General features: G+C 45.0%; 1 protein-coding gene across 1 annotated transcript in view; it reads right to left on the bottom strand.

Moving 5' to 3' along the window:
* Nucleotides 1–536: 536 nt before the first annotated feature.
* Nucleotides 537–11,899, bottom strand: part of TEX49 (testis expressed 49) — a 29,037-nt gene continuing 17,674 nt past the window's right edge. The window contains exons 2-4 of the mRNA XM_032348060.1: nucleotides 2,695–2,817; nucleotides 1,706–1,850; nucleotides 537–1,265 (exon numbers count right to left, since the gene is read on the bottom strand). Coding sequence (XP_032203951.1) covers nucleotides 1,217–1,265; nucleotides 1,706–1,850; nucleotides 2,695–2,817 — 317 coding nt within the window. The 3' untranslated portion in view covers nucleotides 537–1,216. The remainder of the gene's footprint in view (nucleotides 1,266–1,705; nucleotides 1,851–2,694; nucleotides 2,818–11,899) is intronic.

The raw sequence follows: 11,899 nt of genomic DNA, 5'->3' as shown, positions 1-11,899 counted from the left end.
CTGAATTAGTTGGTGCCTTGGTTTCTCTGTCTGTACCAATTTAAGCCAGAGCCATTAGCCTGCATTTGAAGATCATTTTGTCTGGGAGGTGGTGAGAGATACAGAGGAGAGAGGGTCCCAGAGTTACTGGGTTTGGGGAATGGGAGGGGTAGGGAGTACTTTTGCCCTTCCTCGTGCCCTTTCAGACTCCCGCTCCTTGCAGAGACCTGGTTTCGGCTCAGATTGCCTCCCTGAGGGATCTTCATGCATCTACCAAATGGGCCATCAGGCACTTTATTAGCCATGGCAGGAGGAGGGCGCAAGACTAGTTGGTCTGGACAGAAAATCAACTTCCTTTCCCTAGCCATATCCCTGGATAGGAAGGGACTGCTTGGAGCCCTGGGGTGGGGTGAGGATGTAAGGAGACCAGAGTGGGAAGACCTCAGACTTTGGTGATCTGTCTTTGCTTCTTGCCAAGTGGGAGGGGCCTATCCACACCCTGACTCCCCATACCACAGTGCCAGCCATGCCCTTCTCCTGGGCTACCATCGTCCCCTTTCTCACCAGATGTTGGGGAAGTCAGTGGATGGGAGGCCCATGGACTTTGGTTTTATAATGTAACCACTGTGGGGGGGGGAGGGTGGTGTATCATGTATTTCCGTGAAATATTTAATATATTTAAATATCAATAAAATCAAATTCTTTGTAAAATTCTTAGCTCTCTGAAGATGTTCTGGGCCCTGGGTTGGGTCAGAAGTGGCCGAGCTCGGTACAGGAGGCAGCCTCCTGCCGGAGGGCTCCGTGAGCCTTTTCCTCAGTGGATAGAGGGCTTCTTCTGGTTTTCTCGCTGCCAAGGTGAAGTTGCAGTCTTCAGAGAGCATGACTACTCTAGGCCCTTCATGAGGACCAGTGTGTGTCTTCCCAGACTTGTTATTCTGACACCTGCCATTCGTGAGGTCAAGACCCCCTTGATGGTCTTTTCTGTATCCTGGCCCCTCCCAAACACCAGCTTCGGATTCGCATACATCTGATCTCACAGGAATTTGGGCATGAGAATGACTTCCCTCTGCCTCACTCCCAGTGCACACGAGTGACTTCTGGTCCAATTTGTTTACTCTGTTTTTGTGATCTGATCCCCTCCTCTCATTAGTCAGTCAGTGGAACCAGGACACCTTCTCCCACTTTTTCTTTGCCCTGCTTCCACAGTTCATCTTGCCCTTCTGTAAACACATCCTGCTCAATATAGACTGAAGTTTCTGTCACTAAGAACAGAGTGATCCATGAACCTGGAAAAGAGAGAGAGGGTCTCAGATCCGGCCAGGTCAGGCTGGTCTGTGTGGTGGTGTCCTTAAACATCACTTAAGACTGCCTCAGGGCAGAAAGGGCAGGGGCAGTGATAAGGAAGTATGGCTACTGTAATGACTGGTGGTTGGAGGGTGGGAGGCAGCCATGAAGGGAGCAGAGGCATCCCCGGACTTCCCTAGGAAAGCTATAGACACTTATCTTGTGCTTGCCCCAAAAGGCACAGCCACAAGGTGAAGCACAAAGATACAAACAGATCTTTAACTCCTTTGAACGCCGGATTCTGGGGCCAGCTATCCCTGGTAAGACCCAAACTTTGTCTTCTATTCCCTAACTGAGAAAAGCTAAGACAGTCTCTAAGGATTTCAGTGAAGGGAGGGAGGACTTCCCTTAGTCTCCTCACCCTCATCCATCCCAGCCTAACCTGGTCATTGGGCTTTTGATGAGGCAGTGGCGGGGGCTTCGGATCCATGGCATGGTTTCCTCTGGGCACACTCCTGCATCATGGGACCGCCAGAAGCTGAAGTTTTGAGCATCAGTCAAGGGGACTCTGAAGACCTGATTGGGGACTAAATGGTTGGGGAAGGACAGGTTGTCCAGTATCTTCAAGTTCTTTCTCCCTTTAGTGCCTCCCAGCAGCACAAGCCCAACCAAACAACTGGGCCTGACCAGGTGCTGAGAAGTCCTGGGACTCTGGCCACCACACCCAGCTTCACTTCCGGATTCCAGCATCTCACACCCTTTGTGGTCAATTGAATCAATCTTGGTTCTTCCTGCTTCTACTAAGCCTATCTCCCAGAGAGCTTCCCCAAGTGCTAGTAAGATGGTAGAAAAGCAGGTGGTCAGCTCACTTGGGAAATGTGCAAGATGTGTCTACTCTACTGGCTTCCCCTACTCCCTACCCCCAGGCTTAATCATCCTCTTTCCCTTCCCCCTTCTCTGAAAAAACACCTTCCTTTGCTCATTCTGGTAATTCTCTGAAACTAAGCAATGATACCACCTCATCTGTAAATACTGCTAGTAGATTAATTTATCCAGTGCCTATCATGTTCTAAATGTATTCGGTGTTCTTAAGATTTTAAAATAGTATCAGACTTACCTACAGCCCAATTGTTCTTTACAAACTCAGGCATATCTATTCTGCCCCTAGCATGGTGCCCACTCCAAGATATTTTCATGTCTTTAATTTTTTTAAGTCTTTATTTATTTGAGAGAGTGCGCGCGCGCGCTAGAGAGAGAGAGAGAGAGAGAGAGAGAGAAGTGGGGGAGGGGCAGAGGCAGAACCAGGCTTTCCACCGAGCAGGGAGCTGGGTCAGGGCTAGATCCCAGGAGCCTAATCCCAGGAGCCCCAGATCATGACCTGAGCCAAAGGCAGAAGTTTAACTGACGGAGCCGCGCAGGCTCAATACTTACATGTCTTTAACAACACCTTCTTTACAGCTTCGTGGTACCTTGTGTGGCTATTCTGGTGCATGGAATAATTCCCATCTTCTGGGATAATAGGGGGAAGCCTAGTGGGCGCCAGTTCCTTCTGGTCTGAAACAAGAGCAGACTTGTTATAAGTAGTTAGCAAATGGGGCTATTTGATTTTCTGAGTCTCTAGTCTCCTTGCCAGCCAGGCACAAGGCAGGGATCTCTCCTAGCCACTCAAATCTGATCTTAGGATCTCAGATGTAAAATTACGATGCCTGTGTCAGGAAGGAGTGGGGGAGGGAGAACCCAGTGATCATGAGACCTCCCTCACCATTCCCTTGCTTCTCTCCGACTCTTGGGTTTTGAGTGGCCTCCTACCGGAACCAGGATATTGACAGATACTTAGGGTTAGTGCCGGTAAAAAAGGTCCTTTATCTGGATGGATACTCATTTGCTGGAATTGGCATATTTGCAGAACTTTAATTGGTCTAATAGGGGAAGTTCTGTTTTAGCTAAGTCTTGGAGGATAAGGAGGAGTCCGTGGGACATAGTGGTATCAGGAAGAGCATTTCAGGCAGCAGGATAGCAAGTGTGTAGTAGATAGAAGCTGTAGAGAGGTTTCAGCTTGCTATTGAGTTGGAGCCTGACTAGTGGGAGGCAAAGTGGAAAGGGGCTTGAAAAGTTTAGTATAGAGTAGAGTAAGTTAAGCTACGGTAGAGCAAGGCAGTGTAGACCTAGCATTCTTCTTCTTCTTTTTTTTTTTTTTTTTAAGATTTTATTTATTTGAGAGAGAGAATGAATGGGGAGAGGGGCAGAGGGAAAGGAAGCAGCAGACTCCCCACTGCAGGGAGCCCAATGCAGGTCTTGGTCCCAGGACCTGGAGCCAGAGGCAGACACTTAACTGACTGAGCCATCCAGGTACCCCTAGATCTAGCATTCTTATGGGGATTTGGGTATCTCCGCCGAAGCAGAACTGGAATCTCACTATGGAGGCTGAAAAGACCAAGCTTCCTTACCCAGATTGGAATGTTTGTATTCTTCCTAAATTTATATATTGAAAACCCAGTTCCCAAGGTGACAGTATTTGGAGGTAGGGCTTTTTGGGAGTGATTAGGTCACAGGATAGAGCCCTTATGAATGAAATTAGTGCCCTTATAAAAGAGGCCTCAGAGAGCTCTGTCGCCCCTTCCACCACATGAGGGCACAATGAGAAGTCTGCAACCTGAAAGAGGGTGCTCACTGGACCACCCTGGCTCACTGATGTCAGACTCCCTGCCTCCAGAACTGCGAGAAATAAACCTTTGTTGTTTACAAGCTACCCAGTCTATGGCATTCTGTGACAGCAGCCCAGATGGACTAAAACGCCAGGCTCCCTTGCAGCGAGGGCATGGCCAAAGATTTTTGGCTAGGCCAAACCCGCCTGCTTCAGATTCTGAATCAAAGTGGAAGGTTGCAAAGAAGCAGGGGCTATATAGAGTCTTTTTCTACTAATGGGAAGTTGTAGCAGTGAGGCTGCATTTTATTTCTAGCAGCACATTCAAAGCCTGGGGTCCTTGGCAGCAACAGTGCCTACCACGGTACCGAACACAGCAGTGTCTACGCCCAACCAGGTCTGCAGCAGGATTCTGGTTACTGTCCACCAAACTTGCTTCTCTGTTCCTTTTACAGCTTTTATGTACTTCCTAATATTCTTTTAAAAAAAAAACTAATTTATTGTAAGATTGACATACAAGTAGTTGTATTTAATACGTATAGCTTAATGAATTTGGAGGTAAGTGAAACCGCCTCCACAATCTGTGGAGAAACTTTTGAAACCACCACCACAATCTAGGTCATAAACATCTGTCCCCTCCAAAAATTTCCTCCCGCCATCTTTATTATTATTATTTATTTTGTGATAAGGACATTTAACAGAAGATCTGTGCTCTTAGGAATTTTTAAGTATATAATGCAGTATTAACTATAGGTTCTCTAATGTACAACAGATCTCTAGGATTTATTCATCTTATGTAACTGAGACTTTGTACCCTTTGACTACTGCCCCTCCATGTCTTCCTCCCCGTGAACCTCTGGCAGCCACCATTCTATTCTCTGTTTCTACAAGTGTGATTACTTTAGATTCTTCATCTAAAAGGTGACATAGTATTTGTCTGTCCTTGTCTTCCTTATTTCACCTAGCATGTCTTCCAGGTTCACCATGTTGATGCAAATGGAAGGAATTCCTTCTTAATTTTAAGGCTGAATAATGTTCCATGGTGTGTGTGTGTGTGTGTATATACCCCATTTCTTTTTTTTTCTTTTTTTTTTTAAAGGTTTTATTTATGTATTTGACAGAGAGGAATCACAAGTAGATGGAGAGGCAGGCAGAGAGAGAGAGAGAGGGAAGCAGGCTCCCTGCTGAGCAGAGAGCCCGATGCGGGACTCGATCCCAGGACCCTGAGATCATGACCTGAGCCGAAGGCAGCGGCTTAACCCACTGAGCCACCCAGGCGCCCCCCATTTCTTTATCCATGTGTGCATGGATGGACATTTATGTTGCTTCCATGTCTTGGCTACTGTGAATAATGCTGCAATGAACATGGGAGTGCAGAGATCTCTTTGAGATCGTAATTTCAATTCCTTTGGATATATATCCAGAAATAGCATTTACTTTTACTTTTTTGAGGAACCTCCATAGTGTTTTCCATAGTGGCTGCACCAGTGTACGTTCCCATCAATAGAGTACAAAGGTTCCCCATTTTCTCCACATCCTCACCAACATGTTATCTTTTTTTTTTTTTTTTTTTTTTTAACAATAGCCACTTTTACAGGTGTGAGGTGGTATCTCACTGTGGTTCTAATTTCCCTGAAGGTTAGTGATGTTGAGTATCTTTTAATATGTCTGTTGACCATAAATGTGTCTTCTTTGAAGAAACGTCTACTCAGATCTTATGCCAATTTTTAATCCGTTTTTTTTCTTTTGAGTTAGAAGAGTTTCTCATGTATTTTGGATATTAGTCCTTTATCCCAATATATGGTTTGCAACTATTTTCTCCCATTTGGTAGGCTGCCTTTTCATTTCATTTCCTTTGCCTCACAGAGTCGTTTACTTTGATGTTATCCCACCAATATTCTTTCAATAAATTCATGTTCTGCTTCAGCAGGCTAGATTTGACTTGTATCTCAGAATCCTGAGCTTGTCAGGAATTGGACCAAAGTTTGCCATTCTCTGGAAATTGTTTCGATCACAGACTAACCTCTGGTGGAGAACAGGGATGCCTCTCTTCTGGAGTATTTCCCCAGCTCCTGCTTTTCCCTTCATTCTGGCTTGATCCCACCCATTCTTTTCTGTCCCTCCTTCCCCACTTTTGCACCCCATTCTTTGAGAATGATCCTGCCAGAGTGGAGCACTGTTTGAAACCCCTCCTTTGACAGCGGAAGATTTGGAGAGGTGCCAGAAGTTCTGGAAGCCTGAACTGAACTGAATCAGGGGGCTGATCTGTACTTCATCACAGGTTACAGCAATGAGGGGCCAGTTCCCAGAAGCAGTGTCATTTGACTTTGGGCATGGTGGGAGGTGCCAGAATGTGTGTGGCCAAGTAGATATGTTCTGAGGAGAAAGAGTAAGAGCATATTCCTTGTGGGCAATGGGACCTTGACTGCGAGTAATGTCTGGGTGCAGGTAATTGTACAAGCTCTTTATCTGGTCCTAAGGCCTCAGACTGATAGTCTGTGAGGGTACAGCTGGGTGATGTTCTCTATTATCTCAGTTTCTAAGTGGTAGGCTCCCAGCTTTCCATATAAATGGTTACTGTGTACTGGGAGGTGTGCTGGGCAGTGTCACCCATTTGGATGCCTTCCTCCCGAATCAAGCACCAGTTGGCACACTCTTCGGGTTGATTTTTGGCAAGCTAGAAGATATTTTTGGTAACCCATAGTTTCTCCCAGCTGCCAAGTTTTGGAAGCCACTTGGGGTGACGGGTGGTGAGCTGTAGGGAAGAATCATGCCACAGCTACTGGGAGTGGGCATGTTCTGGGTAGGGGGAGGCAATGAGTTCTTGATAAGCAAACTACACTGTGGCAAGGTAGATGAACTCATTATTTTGTGGGTAGAGAGTGTGAGAGAGGCTCTCCATCCACCCAGTCAGTACCATGCTCCACATAGTTTTCAGTGATAAGTAGATACTAAGGGCCCTGACAGTTTCTTCTGGAACTGGGCCATAAATTGGGAGTTGCCATAAGACCACATCTACTACTTTGGATGTACTATGAAGGACATTGGGGTGGTGCAGAAGTACTTGGGTGGATCTTCCACTCAAATTAACGTCACAGATTTGTCAATACTACAGGCTTCCTAGGACCACTGGGGCACTCACAAAATCATCCTTATCCACTAATGTGCCTGTTGCCTCTGGTTAGTTGTAAGTGGGACTAACAGGCCTCGATGTTTTCAGGTTGAAGAATTTTTGGAATGGGTCTACCTCAATGGCTCCCAGAATTCTGACTTCTGTGTTAGAATACTTGCCTGGCTGTTTCAAATGCCTAGTACATAATGGTGATAATATCTAACACACATTACTTGCAAGCTGGTGTGGCTGCAAGCAGAGTGTTACCGCCCTGACTAGAAATTCGCATAAGATCAGTTTGAGAGAAAATGCAGTATTGTACATAAAAAATGACTCCTATCTAGGATTTCCTATTAGATGTTGGGCATCAATCCCTTGAAGTTGGCTGGAGCAATAACATAGAGGGAAATTTGCTGAAATGTGTTTGGAAGCCTATCTTGCATTTATTGTCTTTCCTGACACAAGGAAATTGTCAGTGCATTGGGAGGAAGTGGACATGAGCATGAGCCCAGGGAACTAGGGCACATTTTATATATTGACACAGTTCCTTTACCTCCATGTCCAAAAGTACCTTCCTCAAAGTGGTGTACGTGTTCAGGATTCTGAACACAGGAAGTAGATGGGGCATGGGATAACAGAGAAGTTCGTGTTGGCTGTAGACTGCTGATGTACAAGGGGCTACCTGGATCTTCTAGAGATGGTAATGATAAACCAAGCTAACAGTGAATGCATTCAGCACAGCTACAAAAGGTAGGTACTAGGGGCCTGGGTGGCTCAGTGGGTTAAAGCCTCTGCTTTCGGCTCAGGTCATGATCCCAGGGTCCTGGGGTCGAGCCCTGCATCAGGGCATCAGGCGCCTCTGCTCCACAGGGAGCCTGCTTCCTTCACTCTCTCTGCCTCCTTCTCTGGCTACTTGTGATCTCTGTCTGTCAAATAAATAAATAAAATCTTTTTGTAAAAAAAGGTAGGTACTATTGTTATCTTATTTTACAAATAGGGAAACAAAGTCCCAGAGTTTAGTGATTTGCCCAAGTTCACTAAACTAGCATATGACAGATACATGAATTTAACTCAAGCAGTTTGGCTCCAGAACCCATGGTCTTAACCACCACCCTAACCTGTTCTTGAAATCATCTAATCAGGGCTTCCAGGCAAGACAAAGGACTATGGGAAAACATAAACTGATAGAACTTAGCCTCTTGCTAGAATCCCTTATGTGCAACTCCTTGGGGGACCTGTCAAAGGGGTCTGCTCACCCTAGAAGCAACCTCGAATTGGGTGGGGCACATGATACCCATTACCTTGTTCCAGAAGCAGATCCCTGCCTCAAACTCCACTGAAATGTGGAGTGTCATTTCCTATGTCCAGTACTGGTGCAACAGAGAGGACTGAACCCGGTGGACCACTCTGCAATAGACTGGACCACTCCCAGTAGGGAAAACCAGTGAGGAAAGTCTGAGCCTCCATGAAAAAGTGGCCTATTTGCTACTATACAGAGGTAGTCCCCCATCTTGGAGGTGCCTACTACACCTTAGACTTTGGCAGATTGAAGCTATGAGTATCTTGAGTGTCTTCTCTAGTTTCAGGCAGATAGGGATGATGGTCTGTAGCAGCTACAAGACATATCGGTTGTTTACAAGATACAGTTCCTTTTTTTTTTTTTTTTAAAGATTTTGTTTATTTGACAGAGAGAGAGAGAGAGACAGAGAGAGCAAATACACACACAAGCTGGGGGAGTGGGAGTGGGAGAAGCAGACTCCCTGTCGAGCAAGGAGCCGGGCACAGGAATTGATCCCAGGACCCTGAGATCATGACCTGAACAAAAGGCGGCCGTTTGACTGAGACACCCAGGCACTCCAGGGTCCATGTCTATAACTTAAGAAGGTTTACCCGTTTGGAAAATTAGAGGGGCTTAGGGGCTTTGGCCATTTCATTCTGCGCTGAATTGTGCCATTCCTGCTCATGTTTGAAAAGCCAGAACTACAGTGCCCTCTGCTGGAGCCTAAGAATGGCATCCTCAGCTGTTTCCTAACAGGTGGTCACCAAACAGGCCATTGGAAGAGATCAGAAAACCTAGAAGACTAAGCAAAGAACATTCCAGTCAGAGTGGGGAAAACCATCTATTATATCTTCTGAGAGGATCCAGAAAATGAGAAGGCAAGTGAGACATGCTCAACGTTTACCACATTACCATATACTTGAGACTTAAGTCTTTCTTCGAAGAGATTCATTTAGAACTGCAAGAGCAACTCAGTGAGTTCCTGGGAAGAGGAATGACAAAAGCAGCAATGGAGGAAGATGTGTGGAGCTTGGACGTCATTGTGTCTGTGGCTAGAGGGCTGTTGCTAGAGAGTCTGGCAGGGAAACATCATTTGTTTCAAGACAAAGACAAGCATATCTTTTCCTATCACCACCATCAACTTGCCTCTGAGACACTTATCAGTGGGAAATGTCCCAAGTATGTAGATTTGTGTTATGACGAGGTTTACCCTCACCTAGGGTTTTCATGTAACAGGGGAAGGGAATTGTCTCAGCAAAGGGCCAAATAAGAGTTAATTTGTCTGAAATCAAGACCACAAAAATGTGGACCAAGAGGACTAGTCTAGGTATGAAGCTTAGACTGGAAAGCAGAGTTCAAAGCAGGTGGCAAGATAGAGTCTGCAAAGGAAAGGACAGACATAGGGCCAAGTTCCTCAGGGCAGGACAGAGAAGAGAACCTTAGACATTCAAGAGACCAGGGCATAAGGTGAACAAACTCTGGAAGCTGGACTGAACCTGTGGGGCTCATGAATATTACGATCAGGAAAGATGAGTCTGAGAGGGGAGGAATCTATGATTGGTGGATATGTGAGTTCTGGTCACTGGTCAGGGGTGTTCTTCTGTGGATAGCTATAACTGGATGAAAAATCCTTTGAAGTAAGTCAGCCAGTATTTGTTGCTTCTCAAGGAAATTTATTTGTTAAAAATATTGCTCTCCAGGTATCCTATCCTGGCCAGTATGTCTTGAGAAGGGGACAAGACTATTTCAGTCATAAGAAAGGCATATATTCCACATGTATATAGTAACTTATACGTTATGGTCTATAACTTTTCATGCAATTATCTATTGTACAGTTTTATGTGCTAAGTCTTAGGTGCATTACATACATGATTTCATTTAATCTCTACAACAAATCTATAAGGCATTATTATCTCCATTTACAGGCAAGGAAACTGTGGCACTCTGAATTTGCTTAGTGTGGGGTAACCCCCTGAATCTGAACAACTTTGGGTACCTGATAAACCTGAGTTTATGAAGTCAAGGATAGACCAAAGTATGCTCTCCACACTGTTTCCCTCATTTTTTTTTTTTCTATTTTGGTTCTTTATCATAGAAGGAAAAAAAAGGAAGGAGGCAGAGACTTGTAGAATATTTGGTTACATGTGTTGACTCACCTCCATGAGTTTTCATTATGATGATAATAAGGAAAGCTTGAGTGGGCCCCTTTGAGTAGAAAGTTAATATACTCACGCCTACTAGGAGGAAAAAAACCCCTATCTTTCTTCAAAGAAAAATTGTGCATGATTTAAAATATCGTTATCGTAAGTGTTAAGAGTGAAAAAGTGTTAATATTAATAGGTTCATTTTTATGGTTGCTGTTAAAGCCCTAGCTTGAAGGGTAAGGTTAAGATTGTGGCTAATCTGAGCATGGAGAATAGGCTGAAATGCCTTGAAGCCGGTTGAGTGAATGTGTTGACAAGGTGAAATCAGCCAGAGAATCGTTCTGAAGACAAGGTGTGGATTACAAATCAGAGTCCTGAAAGATCGTTTGGATTGTGGAACTAAGGGTGAGCAGAATTAGGAACTGTGGGTTCCTTGAATTAATGGATTTAGCCATTGGGATTAGGACGACTGGGTCAAGCAAGGTGGATATGTTAGGAGCCAAACAGAATGCTGTATTTTACTGGTACTCTTCCTGCCCCCTCCTGGTTAATTTCACAAACCAGTTCTGAAACAGAAATGGATGAGGCAAGCTCCCCATAATAGTGGCCCACAGGCCCAAACCTCTCCTAGCTAACCATATATTGCAAGCAACCTCAGCAGTAGCAGGAGTCAGAACAATCTGAGCTCTGTTGTACCTTTCTGTTGATCTGCTGAACAAGATGAGAGCTAAGAGCTTAGCAACCTGGTAAGTCAGTATGAGCACTGGTGACCAGACAGTAGTAGTTTCAGTGGAGTGACTGGGGCAACAGCCTGACAGGCATGAGTTCAAGAGACTGGGAGGAGACGAAATGGAGACAACAACTTTGTCTTTTGAGGGATTTTTCTGTATAGAGGGCAGGGAAATAGGAAATGTAGGGCTTTGTTTAAGATGAAAGTAATTGTGGCATGCATGTATGCAGATAGGAATGGTCAGAGATGGAAAAATTGATGGAAGAGAGTACAAGTAATATTGAAGTAGTAGTGTCCTTGATTAGGCAAAAAGATGGGATCTGATGCAGAGGTGGAGCAGTTGGCTTCAATAGGTGTGTGGACTGTTCATTCACTTAAGTAGACATGTGGGCACAGATACAGATAGATGGGTAGATATGGTTTGTAAGAGGATATAGAAATAATCTTCTAATTTCATTTCATAATGAAAACTATGAAGTAGAAAGCAATTTGGGGCACCTGGGTGGCTCACTTGGTGAAGTGTCTGCTTTGGGCTCAGGTCATGATTCAGGAATCCTGGGATGGAGCCCCAGGAAGCCTTGGGCTCCCTGCTTAGTGAAGAGTCAGCTTCTCCCACTTCTGCTGCCCCTCCTGGTGCTGCTCTCTCTCTGGCTCAGTCTCTCAAACAAATAAAATCTTAAAAAAAAAAAAAAAAAAAGAGTATGTCATTACCTGGAAGTGAGGATCG

Source organism: Mustela erminea, chromosome 6 (genome assembly GCF_009829155.1).
Source record: "Mustela erminea isolate mMusErm1 chromosome 6, mMusErm1.Pri, whole genome shotgun sequence".
In the NCBI taxonomy this organism is placed as follows: domain Eukaryota; kingdom Metazoa; phylum Chordata; class Mammalia; order Carnivora; family Mustelidae; genus Mustela; species Mustela erminea.
This window is presented reverse-complemented; position numbering and strand designations above follow the sequence as displayed.